The following is a 20,591-nucleotide window of genomic DNA, read 5'->3' on the forward strand; positions in this document are numbered from 1 at the left end:
TACAGCCCTACCTTTACTTTACTTACAAAAAAAGCAACATATGTTTGAGTTGGAAGGAAAATGTCCACTGGCAGTTCTAGATGTGTCGGCATTTGTAATGTTATGACTTCGAATGTGCAGCTAATCAAATTGAACCGAGAAGGTGAAGGTGCATATCAGTCCAGATCTCTGTTGGAATAATGAAGCAGTTGTGAGTACAAGTTACCGACATAATATCCATCCGCACGTCCCTACTTTTCCGAGATGATCCCCAGCAGCTTTCCTCAGATCACAATCACCTAATCTTCATATAATTAGGAGGCAAGAAGCAGTGAGGTTCAGTGATGGGTTTTAATTACATACACTCTCAAACAGTCTTACACTGGACGAACAGGAGAACAGTGGAATTACATTAATCTGAGTAATATCTGTGTCCATTTTACCTCAGGTCCTCTGGGAGTGACCCAACACATTGTTGAATCAGTTATACAGTACTTGACCAGGGGAGGCATGGAAATGAGCGTCTGCAGTGCAATTTTTCCTAGCAGTGCATGTCATTAAGATATTTTTCAGCCATGACAAATCAATATGCAGCAATCTGTTTTAAAGCAGTCCTTCAGCTAAAAGTTGCACAATTCTTTACAAGCATTACAGTGTAGCAGAGTGGGGACTAAAACACAGCACTTCAAGGTAGAATGGGTGAAAGAAGCTTTTGAGAAGAGGCATCAAAGGGAAAGAGGGCACACTGAAGATGGAGCAGAAAATGTGCGTACAGCCTGTGGGGAATCCATAAAACCAAACAATCAAGCCCACAATGATAAAAGCGCTTGAAACAAGTGAACTTAAAATACTCTGAGGGTAAAACTATACATAAAAGTCACATCCTTATGACAGCGAGGCTCCATTTGAATACTTACTGCTATTCATATTTAATCATTATTAATAATCATTATACTGTAGGTATTTTACAATGAAATATTAGGCTAAATCTTTGCATCTTACACTACTAGATATTGACTGGTCTTTGTGTGTAAAATCTTATATATAACATGCATTTACATACGACATAAGCAATACTGTAATGCTTGAGGTGTGTACCAATGTCACTATAATCAGTATACAATTGTACAGTTGATCAGTAGCTGCATTATTAAATGTGCAAATTTGAGTTATTACAACTGAGAAATGTCACTTGCATTAGGTGCTCAAACTGACCTTGGTTAGACCATTGAATACAAAAATAAGAATAAGATAAGATTTTTTTTCATTTTTTCATTTCTTTACATTACTGTTTTATAGTGTTAGCTTAGCTCAACAAATACTGCATTTCAATAGCACATACTGTATATCCAATCTACATATTTTTCTGTAAAAGTACAAACACAGGTTTGCGAGGATATGCTGGTTGTCATAACCACACATCTTTGAAAGGAAAGTAAATGGGTAAAAAGGTAAAACAGTCCAAAAGTCTGACTACTTTAGAACAGTATTCGGTTTTTAAAGGAATCATTTTACGTTTTAGGAAAAATGTTTATTTGCTTTCCTGCTGGAAGGTAGATGAGAAGATCAATATCAATGTCATATCTGCATGGTAGGGTCAGCAGCTGGTTAGTTTAGCTTAGCACAAAGTCTGGAAATAGGAAACCAGTATGGTAGATTTTGTTGCATTTGGGCAGAGCCAGGCTCTTATGCTAAGCTAAGCTAACTGGCTGCTAGCGGTATGTGGTGCTGATTTTCTCATCTAACAAATAAACATATTTCCAAAAATGTAGAACTATTCAAGACGCATTTGCTAGCAAAGCTGTTATTTGACACATCTTCTCAACATAACGACTGCTAGGTCGAGTGCTGCCGTAATGCAAGTATGAGTGACAAGGAAGGTAGTGTTTGGCATGTTGAATATACAGTATTACCTACTTGTGCGTTTATATAACGTTTATGCAGAGCTACAGGTCAAGAAGTCAGCAGCTTTAAAGCACCAAGCATGGTAACATGACATATTCTAGGCAATTTAGAATAAGGAAAGAGTTTCCTCATGAGGTAAAGGTGGCTTGTGTTGGATCTAGAGCTTAGATGAGTAGAGGGAAGAACCGTTAAACATGTCAGCCCTGAGCTTGGCCCACTCTGTCATTCTCTGGACGGAGCTTTTCTCTCGGCTGAGAATGCGAGTGACCTTCTTCAGCTTCTCCTCGTTCCTCTCAAGATAACGGACGCCTTCAGCCTGCAGCAAGTTGAGCTTCTCGTGCCGGTTTTCATCCATGGAGATGTCTTCGCTCATGTAGGGGTTGAAACGGAAATAAGTGTCAGGAGGGAGGAAGGCGTCAAGCATGGCGTGAACCTCTGGAGGGAGGAAGAGAGGTGAGAGTGAGGCCGCGCAGAAAACAAAAATGACCAAATCATAAACACACAATTAACTTCCTAATTGTAACAGTATGTACAAACATTCAAATATTGTGTTAAGAGTGAAAAGGGCATGTAAAGTCACAACTTGTCTGTCAGCACTGTGGCAGCATGTTACAAAGTAAGCACCCAAGGCTGAGAGTGCGAGGTGATACCAGGAGAAAATGTCTGGCTTGTCGGTCACGGTTGTTTTCAAATGCTACGTCTGAGCGAGTTAAAATCAACAGCGTACATATGCCTACAAACAGGCAACGGGTTGCAATAACAGGGTAAATATGCCTGAAGGATCCAAAAAGGTGACGGCAGTTGTTTCCGTCTGCGTTCCCACAGTGGTTCAGGAGACCAGACACGAATTATATTACAACTAGCTGCCTTTGAGGCTGTGGAGGAAAGCTCTACAAGGAGTAATGTATCTAAAAGGTTATTTGGAGATACTTATTGACTTTTATTTCTCGCATTTGTACAACCAGTCAATGTACTGTATTCCATTATCGCATTTTGAAAAGTTACACACTGAAGAGAAAATGTAAGATAAGTGCAACTACAAACTTCCTGAGGAGACAACCTTGCTTGTTGAATACACAATATGTTATTAATTTTAACTCTAGAGATAAAATATGTTTTTCTATCCTATTATAATTCACTCTTTTTCTAACATTTAGTCCTGTGGATGGCAGACAGTTTGTCCCAGCTCAATGCAAAGCACAATGCTAGCAACTGTACAGAAACTAAACGTGTTTTTCCCGGGCTGTTTAGGAGAATAATATATAACATATATAACTTATAACATGAGAGGTAAAGTTGCGTCAGTTCTTATTTCCCTGGCCTGTAGGAAAAAGGCGTAAATCTGCAGCTCCACCTTATGGAGAACCAAATTTGTGGTCTGCTTAACATGACTGAGTTTTTATGTGAGCCAGTTCCATTAGGAGCTTTGTTTACATCTCAAACCCCAGGAAATCAGCCTTATCTGCCCACAACAACAAACTGAGGCTCTACTGATACACCTAAGACAAAACAGGACGCTTGTGAACACTAGGACAGGAGGGAAGCTTTTGAAAAAGAGAAAATCTGTGATAAACACTCTTGCTAATCTCCTGTTTCTAAATAACAAAGCCTGCTGGAGAGCTGGGGAGAGCTTAATCCCAAATACAGGAGGAACAAGTGCAGAGAAGCATCTAGGTCACACACTGCACCACGGCAGCAGCAACAGGGAGGGGACCGAGCCAAATTTAGGCACAGCAGAGGTGCCCATGTCCAGAGGTGATAAGGAGAAGGAAGAAGTTGCCACTACAGAGGGCCACAATGGGAAGTATCCAGAACACAGTCAACCTGCAGTGCAGTATTTTCCAACCTGGTGACATCAAAACCTGATTCCTTCCCTCAGAAATGACACAGAAACGGAGGATGTGATCAATTCAAGTATAATAACATAAACACAACTAATCAGGCTGCATATCATCTATTTCCACCCATCCATCCACATATACTGTATATATACACACACACAATGCTCTGTTGCTATCTGTTGGTGTTCCCTTTTTGTTGATGCAGCTTGCCTGTGTCTGGCATGTGATGTCATGATTTCTGGCACAGTTTTTCCCTGAAATATTAAGTAGAGTTTGGAAAAAACACATGTTTTTGACATTGTGCCAGTGGAATTGCTTTGAAAGCTCCCATATAAAAATGTCTGCGTGCCAGACCTCTTTTATAGTCAATCAAATCAAATAAATCACAAATTATTTCATTTATAATTGTGATTAAAGGATATTTATTATTTGCACTTCTATGATAAAGTTGGGGCACTAACAGGAAACAAATTATATAAAAGAGTGGTCAAAATTAAAGGTGCAGAGGCTGAGTCATCCTGATTTTTAGTCTCTAGTATGAGTCAAGCTCCAAAAATTGATGGATCCTACACTTTCCATAATGCAACAAATTGCATTTTTTATAAACCCACACACCTTTCAAACTCTACAACTCCAACACAATCTTTCTATTATGAATTTGTAGTCTTCAATCTCGATAGATCCAAGGATATCTTCAAGGTCATTTTCCCTGCAGAGCTACAGAAGCCATTATACAACTTGGTGGGGTGTCCCTTTAAGTGCTTCAGTGTTTATATTATTTTGTAAACCGCTGTGGAGCTATTTAAAAAATATTATTATTATTAAATTATTTGTATGGTGCCAAATCATAAAAAAGTTAATATCTCAGGAACCTTGAAAACTAAACTCTAGATTTGCATAATGCACCTTTAACTGTGTCACTTACCCTCAGTGTCTGTGGCACTGCTGATCACATTGGTGAGTTTGGTTTTCAGGCTTGTGTAGGAGGTGCTGTTTTTGCCAGGAGTTTCAAAGCGGCCCGTACCAAGTGAGACCACACACTCCAAGGGTGTGTTAGGCCACAAACACTTGCACTCATGGATAGCCAGTGCTGTTGGGTTGTTAATGAGCAGTCCTCCATCCTGTGCACAAAACAGAGGAAGTGACACGTTAGAGATTCCATTTACAGACAATGAATGTTTTTTTTATGCCAAGACCACAGTCGGCGAAACCAATTATTTGGCATTTGAAACTGCAAAACCTTTCATAGATTTTAACAGTCAATAGATGACATTTTTGAAGAACATCTGAGGAACAAAAAGAACAGATCAATGTGCAGTTACAGATCTGCTTGTAAGTCTACAAAGCTGTTGTTTTCTTGTGTGTTTTCTTTCTTCGTCCCTCACAGTTTCAGTCAGGCTGGCTTTGATATCGAATAACCGCCCAGGAGTGCTTTTTGCTTTGGATCCATAGTGTACCCAGGGCAATGGGGGAGTAACTGGAGAGGCTGTGGGGATTCTTGAATAGGCATGAGGCTGAGGGGCCGCGGGGCTGTGGGCTGGCAGCAGGATCAAACACACAGGGGCCAGTCCTCATTAAAGAGGCCAGGCTGGGGGGTGAGAGCCTCTGGGCCCCAAGTGTCTAGGGACACACTAGAGGGAAGAGTGCTTGTTTATGGGACTGTGTGTATGTATGTGTATGTTTGATCGAAAGCTCATGCCTGCTTAGAGTCAATGAATATAATAATGTGGGTACGTGTTTCTGACAGCATATGTCACATGGATTCAAACACACTGAGCCTTGGGGAGCAGAGGGGAGGGAACAACCCATCTATTCAGCACACTGCAGCAGCGTCGCAGCCTAACAACAATTCTCTACAAATCTGCAGGAGCGCACGGTGTGATGGGAAATATGAGGGCTGCCGACCAAGGCAAAGGTCTGCTAATCATCCAGGAAGCTGAAGTGAGAAATAGTATCATCAATCCAAAAACCAGGAAAATAGAACCGCAAAGGGAGTTGGCTGTTGAAGCCAGACTGCGGGCACTGCATCAAGTAATAGCTCCCATGTTCGCAGATGTGAATGAATTACTTTGACATTGATAAATTACAAGAAATTCAGCAAAACAAGCCCCTAAAGGGAATTAATTAGGAATTAGACAACAGTCAAAAAGACTAATAATCAGCAGACACACTTGCGGTTTTGGGCTAAATGCTAGAGTCAGCATGCTAACATGCTCACAATGACAATGCTAACATGCTTATGTTTAGCAAGTATAATGTTTATTATGTTCACAACTGTTCACTGATGGAAATGTCCTTAGCTTTGCAGGAATTGGGTCATAAATCAAAGTATTGGACTGACAACTAGTTGATTAGACAGCAAATTAATCTTTAACCATTTTGATAATCAAGTCATAATTTTTAGTTAATGTTTTTTAAGAAGGAATACCAAAAGTATCTGGTTTCTTTAGTCTTCTATAATAGTAAACTGAATATTGGGGTTTGGATTGTTGTTGAAGATGTTGGGCCTCGGGCTTTGGGAATTTGTGATGCTCATTTTTCACCATTTTCTGACATTTTACAGACAAACATCAAATAGGATTAATCTATGATGAATATAATCACTAATTGCAAACATATGTTGGATACTACATTCAAATTCTGACTTATGATGGCACCAGATGAAAAGTTAAAGGAGCACAACAGTCATTACAATTCAGGAGGGGAACATGAATAACTGGACCAAATGTTGTGCCAATCTCTTTAGTAGATGCTGAGATATGTCACTAAATAAAAGTAGACTTTAATCTGCTGACGGTGCTAGATGAAAAGTCAGGGGATCACCAAAGACGTAAAGAGTCATCCTTTGGGCACTATGAATGTGTATCGAATGGCATGAAAATCCATCTAATAGTTATTTATTTATTTTAAGTCAGGGCATCAACAAAATGATTGAGAATCATCCTCTGGGGACCATGAATATCAGTCAAAATATCGAAATAGTGGCCAAACTGGTGGCCCGACGGACTGACAGCAGGCAGAACTGCTCGCATGAAAACAATTTCACCACACGGTCTAATAGAGGAACTTTCTAGGATTTGAAAGAAGTAATCTGTTATGATAATGCAAAAATGTATTTATCATTTAAAACATTGTTGTTAGTTATTACTCAGAGCCTCAGATCCATCTCACTGGCTGAGATGGAAGTCACACAAAGCGGGTTTCACTCTGCCACAAAGCGAGGAAGAACTGCTGAGGCAGTCGTTTGTCCAAAGCACGTCATTATGCACCAGCAGGGTGTCTGGCAGACCAAGAAATGAATCACAGAAAAGGGAGAAATGCCTGGATTGGAGTTGCTCCTAATGGAGACTTAGAGGGACATGCGCTGTCACGGGCACCAGACGAACCCAGCTGGAAACAAAACAACTAAGCAGTTTTCTTATCACTCACACCACTGTGAGAGGCTCCATTTTCTGAACTCAGCGGCAATTATGGCAACAGTCTGGGTCCAGTCATGGGTTCTTTGTGCTCGTAGCTTGGGGCAAGTTTCACAAGCACAGTGGCCGGCCTTGCACACAGAGCCAAGGCATGTAACATTAGAGGCAAACTGCACAATACTCTTGTGAGCTTGGAGTTGAATGCTATAACTTGTCTCTATTTCAGTGCACCTGCTTGGGCAATTCAGTGCTGGTGAACATAGCTGAGGCTTTTAAGGAAAGTCTGGTTTTTTTGGCAGTGAGGAAGCTTTGTGGTGCCACTGGAAGACGGGTGGGTTTTCTTTGTGTGTGGCACTCGAAACTTTTTGAAGGAATCAGTAATTCAGAAGATATTTCGCATCAGTCATCTCCTTCCACAACTGTCATGAACAAACAAGGTTCCTTGAGGAAGATGGTACACTGAGTACAGTTTGGCAGATACCGAGGCTGCAGTGGAAGAGCTGGGGCTCTTTAAAGACACTTTTCACTGAGATATCTATACTTGGCCCACTGCCACATTGTCACATAAGAGTTGTTGAGGCCAGGGCATATTTGAATGAAGAGTTAAGTAAGAAACAATGATCTACTTAGAACAAACTATAAATGAGCTTTGCATACAAAATGGCCAAACTCAAGCTGTCTGTCAAACACGCAGCATGACGCAAGGCAAAGGTCACTTGAATTTATGAGGATTTAGAGCTGTAATGCTGCTCAGACTTACAAAGACTCAATCTCACTGTGAAAAAAAAAAAAAAAAACGTGCCATGTGTCAACGGATAATGTCCTAAGAGAGTACAGCCCTGTCAGTTGTGACCATCTGACAGAAGTTTAATGGAAACTGAATTTTGAAATAGTGAGGTTGAGCCTTCCTGAAAGGCTTAATGCTTTCTTTGATTCCGGTAGAGCCTGTTTGTTAAAACTCCAGATGATCACAGCTCTCTTGGCCTCGTCTTTGCCCTTCAGGGTCTAATAGCTGATTCACACATCAGCTCCTCATTTTCCTGCAGCTCAAATAAAGCATGTTTTCAACTAATTAGAGCTCCTACACCTATGGGAGCATGTTTCAATTCTTCAGATGGCCAATTAAACTGAAATGTGCCTTTAAAAAGAAAACAGCAACACAATTCTTACAGCGCATTTGGAAGTAAAACTACTGAGATGATCTGAGCTGTGATAAATAAACAAAATCAAGACATGCACAACTTACAAGTCCCTTGCATTGCTGTTTGAAATGTCTCTGCTGTCATTAACTTTTTGGAGCTTATCTTCATTGTGCCAGTTAAAGCTGTCTTAGAGGGGGAGAGCTGATTTGAATAGGAAAGAGGTGCTATCGTCAGGATCAGTAAAAGTCATTTCACGCCTCAGTGTATGTCAGCTCCCATTAGCTGAGACAGTGAACTTCATCCTCTACATTCAGCCTGTGTGCCTCAGTATCTCTCTAACCCGTGGGTAAACTTCAACGCTGTGCGGTCACAACACAGAAGAGAACAGAGCGCATGCTTCAATCTAAACGAGGTGAGCCTTCGACACACATGTGGTGCAGCATTCACATCGCAGTCCCAATGAGCAGCTGTAGTCATTAAGAGTTCTTCTTTGGCCTGTTTGACAGGGCTGGACTGAGGGGCACTGAGCTCTGTCGTGTTTTATTACGGAGGCCCTGCCATTCAGGCTCCCTTCTCTCTCCAATGATTAATTAGGGAAGCATTACATAAGCCATGGACATCTGATTATGCCTGTCACAATAACCAGACTGTTTTCCAGAGATGTTCATTCAATCGATATAGCAGATAATTAGGCTGCTATAAAAAACTGCTGTTGTGTAGTCTCAATACTTCTAAATATTCAGAATCAATCCACCCTGTCTGCACATAAAATCAAGCTCTCTCAGTCGCTCTCTTTGCAATCAGAAAAATAAATCTGCTCATTGAGTAAAACTAATTGCGCAAATGGCTTCCAAGAAAAGGCACCACTGTCAGGATGTGAGGATGAGAATGACAACAGTGTTCGTGTGCTGAGTGCCACTCTTAAATGGCAGCCAGGTCAGGTCAGAGGCCTTCATGCCGTATTATGTGATTACGCCAACCAGTTCTCTTCTTTGCCTTTTTCGCTTTATAGGCCCCAAAGGTCGCATTGAGGTTCAAGTCATCTTCCCAGGCTGTCAATAGAGCGGGGACCCATCTGTGTGAGTGCCAACTTTGCCCCAGGGCAGGCAAATAAATTGAGATCTACTGTTCACTGTTACCTTTTCCCACACATTCAGTGACCACACACGTGCAGACAGTATTGAAACAATGAATCATCCCTGCCGGCTGTATCCATTCAGATTAAACTGTGACAATTCCTGCAGTGATATAAATGGATGCAGAACCCCCTCCCTCATGTTTGCTCAGTCTAGGTTCCTTGGGGCTTTATATTTGACAACTTCATATTAGAAAGCGTAATTCCTCTGTCCATCATAATAAGTAATCTGCTGGGGAATTTAAAGCTAATTTCCCTGCTGCACAGGACAGGTGACTGAACACAAACACACACTTGCATATCAATACGTCGTAATGCAACCTTCAAAACTGTGATTTATTTCAAGAAATCTCATCTGGAGCCACTGCAGTGAGAAGCCTGCAGAGTGTGGTGCACTGTGAAAAGGCAAAGGGTTTAGAGACAGAGGAAGATGAGGAAAAGCTTTCACACAGAAGTCAGTTCAAATAATCAGTGAACTGGCCTAATCCCCAAACAAGTGTGCCTGTGCAATCAAGTGGGAATGCATATGTATACAACAGAGTAAAAAGACTAGTCAGTTAATGGAGGAAACAGAGGTAAAGTGACAATGAGCGAATCCATTTGTGCCCATTTATACTCACGGGACAAAGATCCTGAATCTGGGAGGAGGAAGCTCACAAGTCTGAGCTCCATCCTCCAACAGCCTACAGGCTGAACTCCTGGGGCTTAACACAGGAGGAGAGGGCTCGGAGGAAGAAGGGGCGACAAGCTCAGATTTACACTCTCTGTCGCCTCCCTGAATCCACCACCTATCCTTTCCTCTGCCTCATCTGAGAAGCACTGCGGTGCTGCTGAGCAGGTAATTTATGATCAATAACTTCACCACCAGTGGCCTTTACAAGGAAAAGCTTTGAGAGGGGGAAAAGGTGATACAAAAGGTTATGATTTCTTGAACTGCACTGAATGGCAGTTAATATGTGAGACCCTCTGCCTCTTCCTCCTCTTTTCTTACACAGAGCCTGATTTCTTTAGCCAAAGCTGCCACATTTAATGACTTCTGAGATTCATTTATGACTCATTCCCTGTGTCATTCATTAGCGACAAAAAGTATGGGAGTGCTGACGTGACCTACTCCATTTCAGACGGCGTGAAGTCTTTCTGTTGAGCATTGTGCCATGTTGGGGCTCTCAAGAGCTCGCACTGGGGTTGGTGGCCCACTGATCCAATGCCTCCCATCAAATGCTGGCAGAGGTGGGCACAAAACAAGCTCCCATTCCTCTCAATCGCCTCAGGAGACACCATGGCAACTAGGCGGAAAAAATCGGGCCCTCCTCACCATTCCATGCATGCCCTGGCATCCATTGTCTGTCTGACGTCTTCTACTTCTGTGTTCTTTAGCGCAGAGATAACTGAGAAAGCTTTAATGTGGAACCTCCCCCTCTTCATTGCCTCTATCCCCCCCCCCCCACACACACACACACACTAAGGCATCCTCTCCATGGCTGTGGTAGCAAATGTGAGGCTTTGATAAAACCATGGCTGCTCTGCTTCAAAGGTCTCGCTCCAAGTTACAATTTCCCCTGCGTTACCAGTCTGAATCTGGCTCCGTCAGATCATTCATTCCCGCCTGCACAATCCCAGAAACATCAACGAACAATCACAACTTTCTTGAAAAGCTGCTTGAGAATTCCGGCATTTCGTTCAGCACATGGCATGGTGACTCCTGAGCTCATTCGTACAAAAGGATGATTGTCTTTGGGGCCTGAATTAAGTGGAAAGCTCTGTGGGCGTTTGTGGAGAAGAGCGAGATGACTCTCTCTCCAGGGAATCCCGACATCACACAGGCAGAATGTTATGCTCACGACTCGTTTCAGTGGCTCAAGTAGCCAGTAAATAAAGCCATCAGGCTGGGTGGCAATTTGAAGCTGGCCAGGTTCACAGGAAAACGTATTATAAATGCTGTGCTTGACTTTATCCTATTACACACCAATCATGTTTAAAAACATTTATTATGTGTTTTCATCTTGGTTTAAATTAGTTTTAGCAAATTAGTATTTGCATTATCACTGAAAATGAGTTATTATTTTAAAATCAGCATCTCTTTATAAATTAAATTTTTCTAAATAAAAGGAACAAAGGATGCTTCTGTAAACATCGATGAAATTAAATTTCACAGTCTTGGTCAATACTTTCATTTCCATCTTTTTTATGTCTTTCATAAGTTTGTGATTTCTTTTGACTGAAGAAGATCTTAAATAAGGAAATAAATGTGTTTATTTCTGGCAGCTGGCAGAGGGAAATAATAAGCTGTAAAGACTCGTGAGTAAAACACAGAAATTCTGTTTCACATATAAGGTGCCTATTCTTCTTCTGTTCTTACCTCTTCGGGTAATTTGAACGTTTGCACTAATTTGGACTCTCTGGAAACTCTACTTTTTACAATATGTAGAAGTTTATAGTTAATAGTTAATACTAATGTTCTGATGTTAAAAACTTAGGGATGTTATTTGAAGCAGCAAAACACCAGTGGAATATCTTCAGTCAAGGTGACCACAGGTAAAAACGGGTCCAAAAATAAAAAGGGATAGAAATTGGAACAAATGAGCAAAAGCTCAAATCACACAGGAATTGCCAGTCAAGGCAAAACACCTTAAAATATTCTCTAAAGATTTATTAGCCTGAGAAAAACATGAGATGGGCAAGAAAAGTACTTGTTACAGGACTGCAGCTGTCTTTTTCTCATTTCATTCAGTTTTTCACTTGACAGAAATAAAATGAAAATAATATGTCCTCAGATAATAATAATAAATATATAAACTGATTTCACGTCAAAAGTGTTAAATATATTAAACTACTGATGGTGTCTCATCTCCTCACAGTATGAGGTTTCCTGCTGGCAGTTAACAGAGTTTGGAAAAGCAGTTCCATAATTAGATTGTCTGTCTTTTCATTCTAACAAGGCAGATGTAGCAGTCAGACAGTGGTGTGTGATGAAGGAAGCGCTGCATTGGGCTAATTTATGCATCTCAGAGTAGGGGGAGACCTGCTAGACGGCAAGCTGGGGAAATCTCCCACCACAGATGGGTTTTCATCAACCAGTCTCTTTCATTCTCCCCCCTGAACTTCCCCATTCACCTACACAACTAACACAGCTTCCAATTAAGAGTGTAGGAGCGTGCCGACACGGGATATTGCCTTTGATGCAAACACATGCTCATTCACGTGTGCTGTGTCTACGCTGAGTTTGTCTGTCTTTACGCCACAACTGTGTTTTAAAGGTCAGTTCAAGGAGATATTGACGTGGGCAAACAAACACAGGCTACATCAACTGAATTCTCAAACAGAAGAGGAGCGTAATGACACGCATCTATGTTTTCATTTGTGCTTTAAATATATATATATATATATTATTACTTACTTCTGTTCTGAACACAAAACAAAATTTACACTTATTCATTCTCTACTCGTGGATCCTTATTTCTTCTGTGCTCTTTACTGAGTAAGCCTTTGCTGAAAAGGTAAAAGCAAACAGGGTAGCCATACGTATTGATCAGTGAAATGGTAGAGTGCGCTGGCGGTTTGTTATGTTACGGATGGCTAATGCATATCTGTTTAGTGCAGATGGATTTAAGTGTGTCTCACTGCGACTCCACTCCTCACTCTGCTGTCAAAATGTAACTGACTGGAAATAAACACTGACAGGACGGAAATGCAGTTCCTCCCTCTCACTTGCTGTGCGGGGGATTTTTCTCATTACGCTTCTCGAAATCCTTCAAACTCACCGTCAACACTGACCGTACAGGGCATTTAAATCCTGCCAGCCAACAATAAGCCTTGTATTACTGTAGCAGAGGATTGCAGTTAAATTGTCACAAGATGTGTAAATATATGCGGTGAATGCGGCGCTTGTTTGGACTTTTGCATTTCATCGTGGCCAAACCGTTTAACAGTTTTATAGAACAAGATAAAAAATGTGTGTGTTTTTTACCAATACTTACAATATAACCCTCTCGAGTTATGGGTCAAAAAGTGAAACATTTAAGGGGCTTGACTATTCATTGGATAAATAAATGAAAGAAATTATCACGAAAAGCAACACAGACATAAGACTCCCATTTTCATTTTGTGTCTTCACAGTGTAGAGTATCAAACATTGTGTTGAGCTTGGTGTTGCATTAATTGGGTTAGAGGAAAAAAAAATACAATAAAAGAGATCAATAGTTGATTGGCACTAGTGCAGATAAATTGTGCACTGGTTCATCATGACCAGTGCTGACCGGTTACGGTTGTGAGTGGGACTGACCTGGTGGAGATCATTGCCCAGTTTGAACTCCTGGAAATACCCAGGGGCTGCTGATGTGGCACGGATGGCCTGCCAGAGCTGGTGCTGGCAGCCCCCCAGGTAGTAAGAGCGCACCCCGGGCAGCGTGTTGTAGTTCCTGAACACATAGGCCTTCAGAGCGCCCCGGTTCACAATGGTGCTCACCGCTGCCACCTACAGGTAAAGGAAGTGACATACAACGTGATTTTTTTTCAGCATGAGGCAGCAGTTTACAACCAAACATATCTAAAACGCAGGCATAATATCTAGACCGATATTCTGACAGGTCAATTTAATATCATCTCTGTTCTGTGAGCCTCAGAGGAATCTGCTGACATAAGAACTGCACACTGTCATGTAGGGGTATGCAGGACAGAGATAGAAGAGAAGAGAGAGAAAGGAGCTTCCTTTGTAATAGCCAAGTAAACGAGGCGAGGCGAAGGCTCTCTGGTCAGCGCCAGAACAGAACAAGAGGGAAGAATGAGTCAGACCGTCTTCTAACGCTCACCTTGGGGCATTCAGGGTTTCTTGAAGTCTCCACCAGGAGGTGAGATCCCATTTTCTCTCTGTGGAAGGGAAGATAGGACGGTGTTATTTTCTGGATTAGTGAATTTATGATAGTAGTATGACTTCTTTCTGCAAGCTTTACCAAATCCTACTGCATATCTACTGTTATATTCTACTGTTTTAAAGGTGTTGAGGTGTTTAATCTGTGTTCTTTATATGGCTGCTGATCATGAGCATTATAACACAATAACTGTACTGTCACACAAAGAGCAGCCATGATGTTCATTTTGACTTCAGTATGTTTACATTCATAATGTAGTGACAATGACAAATATTCAACATAAGAAATAAGAGGGCTTTGAACATGGTTCCACATTACCTAAGCACAACCACTTCAATGAGAAGGGAACTGACCTGAGGATGTTCTCCCAGGCTTCGCTATCATAGAAAGCATGACTCCAGCCCATCTTCACTGTGCCAACAATGACGTTCTGCTTGAAGACATCTGAACCCAACTTCCGGTAAAGATCATCACACTCGTTCAGCGGGATTTGGAACACACCTAGCATGAACCCTAGGACAGCACCTGAGGGAGAAACACATACGAACATTCAAAGAGGGAAAGTGACTAAGAAGCCCTGGTAAACAAACCATACAAATCATATTTTTTTTGAAAACAGGACATATAAGAGCTTCAGTTATTACTTTGGGAATTAGAAATGCAACAAGTAATCCTGGATAATCCGTCCGTTTCTGTTACTTTCAAGGCTAATTGTCTGTTATAAGTGACATCACCCTAGGACAGTGGTTCTCACGCCACAGGCTCTGGGATACACCACAGGAAGTGCATGGGATTAAATTGAATATTACACTATAGGCAAATACTTCTACTTTCTCTCCATGATTAAGGATACTTGACAGGATTTTCAAGCCACCACAGCGCTATGAGGGAAGACATGGGGTGTACTTGAATAATGTGGGTGATCAAACTAGCCAGATGTGGTCCAGATGGGTTTTATATGTGTGGACATCGTCTGATCTAACAGGTGGATTAAATTACACTACACAGAATTCACTAAGTGTGAAGATGAAGTACCACCAACTGGTGGAGATTAAGACTGAGAGAACTGATAGGAACTGGGGAAAAACAGAAACTTCTGGTAGTGATTAAAGCCCAATGTGCTCTCCAAATAAAACGCAGCTTTTCAGTCTGCTGAGAAATGACACCAAAAAGTGACAGATGGAGACAGTTTGAGGAGGGTCCACAGCAGCCCCTTGTGGTGATTTGTGTACAGGGAAAAAGTATGAATCCACCTACTGACAATTCCTGAAACCAAATGAAGCGCTGTCATTTTATAAATACAATTGTATAAGCCATTTGAGAATTTGAACGACTCAAAATAAATGAACTGTGGCCTAACTTGAGTAGAAAGCAGCAGGATTAACATTATAGCGGTGTGGGTTTTTGAAATTGAGGTCAAAACAAGCAGCGCAACAAATGGGTCAGTGTGTGATCAGTGTTGCATTCTGCTCTCATAATCCTGACACACACATACAAAAGAAGGGAAGGAGGACAACGTACCTGTGCTGACACCACAAATATAATCAAAGAGTTTGTAAATGGGTTTGCCAGTCAGTGCCTCCAGCTTGTGTAAGGTCTGAAGTGCAAGAACCCCCCTGAAAATACAGAGTCAGACAAAGACATACACGCAAAAAAAATTATCAAATAGATGACGACGACAACAGAACATAAATTGGCCACAAAGTGACAGCCGATTCATTTTTCAACTAGAATAACAAAGACAAATTGGAAATAACTCTCTATCTATTTCACTGAACGTTTCTCAAGAATACATTTACCTGACAGACTGAAGCTGCTAACAGAAGCAGTGAATTGCTTTTTTAAAACATGGTTGTGACGGCAGTAAATGCTATTTTATTCTGCTTTGAAAACACTTGACATCAGTGACTCATATTCTACAATAAAGAAAAGAAAACTAATTGAATGCGTACCTTAATCCCCCTCCATCTATGGACAGGATCCGTATGCCCCGGCCTTTAACAGGTGCATGGTAGCCCACCAGAGCAAGGGCTTCTCTCACTGCTGCCCTCAGGCCTGGGTCGCTGGCCTGTTTCAAACGCAGTAGGCCCGGGATAACTTTCTCCTGTGGAACACAAACATACTGCGGCACTCAGAGGTGGAAATTAAAAACATGATCTGTCCACCGTGATGTGGTCGGACGAGGCAAATTTCACTTGCATCATACGGCAAACTGGCGGTGGGGCCCAAAATTGCGAGCTGAACACAAGCTGCTAGTTGAGAATAATAAATCGGACATCCTGCTGTATTTACCCTCTATTTGTTTTCACTACCAGGTGTCCTGTGTTGATTCTATCCTGCTGCTTGTTTTCTTTCAGCATGCAGCCGCTCAAACAAGGACACAAACAATCAATGCTTCCTGATGTAGAGGTCGATCCCACTGTTTCTCTCAGATTGGCTGCTTTGCCATTTTGCAAGTCATAGTTTAATCAGGATAAACTCAGCAAAGCAAACAGGGTGGGATCATTCGCAATAAAAAATGATTGCGTATCAAACCTTCACTGAAATTAAAGCAGAGCAAAAATTGGTGTGACGGTGTTTTAAGGCTGATCACACGTTTAAAATCTTGAGATAAGATAAGAAAATGCATCGTCCATTACATTACACGAAATGGAAATTTGCCTCCGGCATTCTGGCTACACAGCGTAAAATGTAAAGTAAATGATAACAGGTAGATAAAACACGATGCCTTACAGCTACTACCAACACAATCAGTTATACATTTATATAAGATAAATGTTTGTGTGAAGCCAGAGGAACGTTTTTCCTCACACTACGACCACATTAAGACCAAATGTGGATCAGATCACCACTGTGGCCTCACAACAGTAAATGTGTCCTTGGATTGAAATAGGTAAGCATTGAATTCATTACTGACACCATCACAGATAAGCCTGAGACATAAATAAAAGCTGCAGTATGCAGTCTGCATGTCGTTGCTGGGCTCTTGACATTTTCCCTGGCATGCTGACATTCTCAAACACAAGCAGAAGGCCGTTATCTACATTATTAACATGCTACAGCTGTTCTAATAATCCATGCCACATATAACACCATCATGTGTGCATTAAAAACATGCTGCTGGAAACACTGTCTCAGCATAATCTCAGCATAAGAGCTGTTGCTTTTGACATGCTGAGCAGCATCATTTCCTGACAAAGCCTCAATATGCTAACATTCTGCAAAAAAGGAGAAAAAATGCCAGCCTGTTGAGTTTCTCACCTTCACTGCTACACCACTCGTCTCTGGAAACTCCAGGAGATGGTAGCTGAGGTCCTCCACCCTGTTGATGTAGACTCTTACGTCTGATGCTCTGTGGAGACCCTTGACCAGAGCCCGAGTTCGATTGTCCACACTCACCCTGGCAATGATCTACGAGACAAAGTAAATGTGCAACCAGTGAGGTCCAGCTATTAAACATTAGCTGGTTGTTAAAACCTGACCTGTCTGGCTCATTTAAAACACAACTCTATATTTTTTTTTACAATTTGACATAAATAATTGATTTTGTGATTGTTGTTTAATTGTTTTGTCTCATGTCCTCCTCGATCAGAAGGAGAAGCAGTAAGTGAGAAACACGTAACAACAACACTAATGCAGTCCTCAGTAGGACTGACATTAAGCTGATGACTCCCCGGGACATTACCAGACCACAAAATCTAATCCAATCAAATATCTTGAATTGCTTCATGTCTGTATATAATATTTATAACAGCTATTGATTGAGTATCAGATTTGTACTGTAATCAACACATTTATTTATCCATTATCTGAAAGTAAACTGGTTGGTTATAATAACTTCCTAAGGTCCTGAAATTGAGCCAAAATGTAAACCAGACCCTAAATTCAATTAACTGTGTAGGGCGGTTAAATCATGAACGGATTAGTGACGAAGCTGCAATAACTGTTGTCAACAGACATTTCAGTCCCATTAACAAGATGTTGGTGCTTCGATGGTACACATTTCTTGTCTGGCACTTGAAATGCAACAACAGAACTCGACTATACCTCAATCCAACCCTGGCAACTGAATGTCTCAGTGTTTATATCAACACAACATAAAAGCTTGGCTTGGCCTAGAAACTATAAAGTGCATACCTCCTGCGGCCCTCGAACTCCACAGGGGGGTTATTTTTGAACATAGATTACCGAGAACTCAGGAAACACGTCAGCACACTACACTGCCATTAGACGTATAGAGTAGCAACACCGGTCAACGTGTGGAGAGCAGCCACCCTGCTATAATATACCAGACACTAAGAACTATCTGATGAGGTAATCATGTTTCCTTCAAACATTATATATATAAAAATATTTATAGAATCTGTTTCTGAAATACAAGAACACAATTATGATCAATAACAAGATACAGGCATGATCAGATCTACATAAAGTATACATACATACATAAAGTAAAACACAGTAAAAATATGAGCTTATTGTGATTTTATTATCCCGACACATTGCTTTTAAAAGACCTACCTTCTCCCTTTGAAGCAGAAGTTTCTTGGCTTTCTCCTCTGCAGCCTTCTGCTCCTTACTAACTGTGGCCTCGGCCTGTTTGACTGGCGCATCCTCAGACTTCTCCTCCTCCACTGCAGCAGCTTTGGACTCCGCTGTCCTAAACTTGGGGACGAAGGTAGCAATGTAGCTTCCCACAAAGGCTTGTACAGTGGGAGCTGAGTAGGACAGGTAGTGTCCCAAACCCTTCCTGGAGGAAGGTGGTGTAACTGGAACAGCAGAGTCGGTTTTATCAGACACTGACACGAGGTCACTGGTTGGTTGACCCTGAGAGGGAGCAGGGGAGTAGTCAACACTTTCCACTTTCTTGTCCTGAGTCTTTACGCTGCTGCCAAAGTATGAGTTGATGTGATGGGCAAGGTAGTTGTAAGTCTCATCCAGGTTGACTGAGAGAGTGCTGGGATGGAAAAGTGCCGTGGTTTGTTTGGAAGTTGTGTTCTTGCTCTCAGCATCGCTCGGCGGTGGTTTAAGTTCCTCTTGCTTCCTGGCACAACTGGCTTTGACCGCAGGAACAACGCGTCTCAGCTTTTTCTCCTTGAGTTCACGCACAGTCAGAACTGCGGCAGTGGCAGTCGCTTGGGAAGAACTGTGAGGGTGAGCGGAGGTAGTGGCATCAAATGTAGCAGCGGTAGTGGCAATAGATGGACCGGCAGAAGACGAGTTACATACAGCTTTGGGTGTAGTGGATGCAGAAGGGGGAGCAGCATTAATGGGAGCAGGGTGAAGTGTGACTGCATTCTCTTCAGCTTTTGGCGTTAACTCAACGCTAGCCTCAGCTTTTTTCCCAGCCTTTAAAGCATTAGGCTTGAGTCGGGCGATTCTGGAGAGAAGTTCTGTATGCGTCCCGCTCACAGCTTTAGAAACTGTGTCCAGTGTGTTCCTGACCCGCGACATGTGTTGGCTCAGACCAGCGGACCAACGTGAGGCTGAAGTGTTCAAATGAAGAGTGCTGGTGTGGAGCCCAAGCCTTTGTCGGACCTGGTTAGCTTTAAAGAGCCATCCTTTACGCCCAGTGATCCTCAGGTGGTGGATGTGCCGCCAGCTGAGATAGCCGACCTTGTAGCAATAAGGTTGTGGTACATGAACCCTGCAGGGAGAGGTACCAGACAAGGGGAGTGATGCTGCTGACTTGTGAGCATTTGTAAGCCACGAGTGATATGCTCTGCTTACGTTCACCCAGGAATGTGGAGCCCATTTATGACTCATTATTTCAAGTCACAATAGTGTGTGCCATCCAAAGTAATAGCAGGTCTATGCTCTCCCTTTTCATTAACCTGGCGATGAAAAACAAAACCAGTAATGTACACATGACAGAAAGAAACCAATGGCACGAAAATGATGAAAGTGACATGTGAAATAAAAACACACTAACGCTGCTCCTAAATCTAGCATTGTTCAGTTTTATTCACAGGTAAAACCTCTTTTGGTAAATGATCCTAGCCGAGAGGACAACAAAACAGCGTTAACTTGTAGCTAACGTTACTCAGAATAACAACAACACCAGCCACTAGCTGTTAGCTCCGCAGCTAACTAACTCGCCAGCATTAATAAAGGCCACACAAAACGTCATAAACCATACCAGTGTCTTTATGTCGTCGATCATGAAAGCCAGGAATCCTGTATTATCTGTATTAAGTCGCCGTCCTTCGTTAACGTCAAAACAAAACTAACGCTATAAAAGGTATACATACGGTCATTCGACCTGACACCGTTTCCAGAATAACGTGATGACGTTAGTCAAAAGA

The 20,591-nt window shown here is 41.8% G+C and overlaps 1 protein-coding gene across 1 annotated transcript; it reads right to left on the minus strand.

Annotated features, from left to right (window-relative positions):
- Positions 1–311: 311 nt before the first annotated feature.
- On the minus strand, positions 312–20,567 carry LOC118330503 (calcium-independent phospholipase A2-gamma-like). The gene is made up of 10 exons (XM_035665052.1): positions 20,426–20,567; positions 18,808–20,120; positions 17,548–17,697; positions 16,239–16,390; positions 15,808–15,902; positions 14,640–14,811; positions 14,227–14,284; positions 13,701–13,892; positions 4,651–4,846; positions 312–2,319 (listed from the first exon to the last, which is right to left on the minus strand). The coding sequence occupies exons 2-10, from the start codon at positions 20,050–20,052 to the stop codon at positions 2,042–2,044; spliced, it is 2,538 nt and encodes an 845-aa protein (XP_035520945.1). The 5' UTR covers positions 20,053–20,120; positions 20,426–20,567; the 3' UTR covers positions 312–2,041.
- Between the last annotated feature and the right edge of the window lie 24 nt (positions 20,568–20,591).

This window comes from Morone saxatilis, unplaced genomic scaffold (genome assembly GCF_004916995.1).
Source record: "Morone saxatilis isolate NCDOM2014 unplaced genomic scaffold, NCSU_SB_2.0 Contig2, whole genome shotgun sequence".
Lineage (NCBI taxonomy): Eukaryota > Metazoa > Chordata > Actinopteri > Moronidae > Morone > Morone saxatilis.

Bases quoted from the DNA above. Each gene is read 5' to 3' on its own strand.
- LOC118330503 (XM_035665052.1), bottom strand. From the start codon at position 20,052: ATGAGTCATAAATGGGCTCCACATTCCTGGGTGAACGTAAGCAGAGCA. The intron at 16,391-17,547 runs GTGAGAAACTCA...TGTGTTCCACAG, and splicing joins CGAGTGGTGTAGCAGTGAAG to GAGAAAGTTATCCCGGGCCT. The intron at 4,847-13,700 runs GTCAGTCCCACT...TTTTGTGCACAG, and splicing joins TGGGCAATGATCTCCACCAG to GATGGAGGACTGCTCATTAA.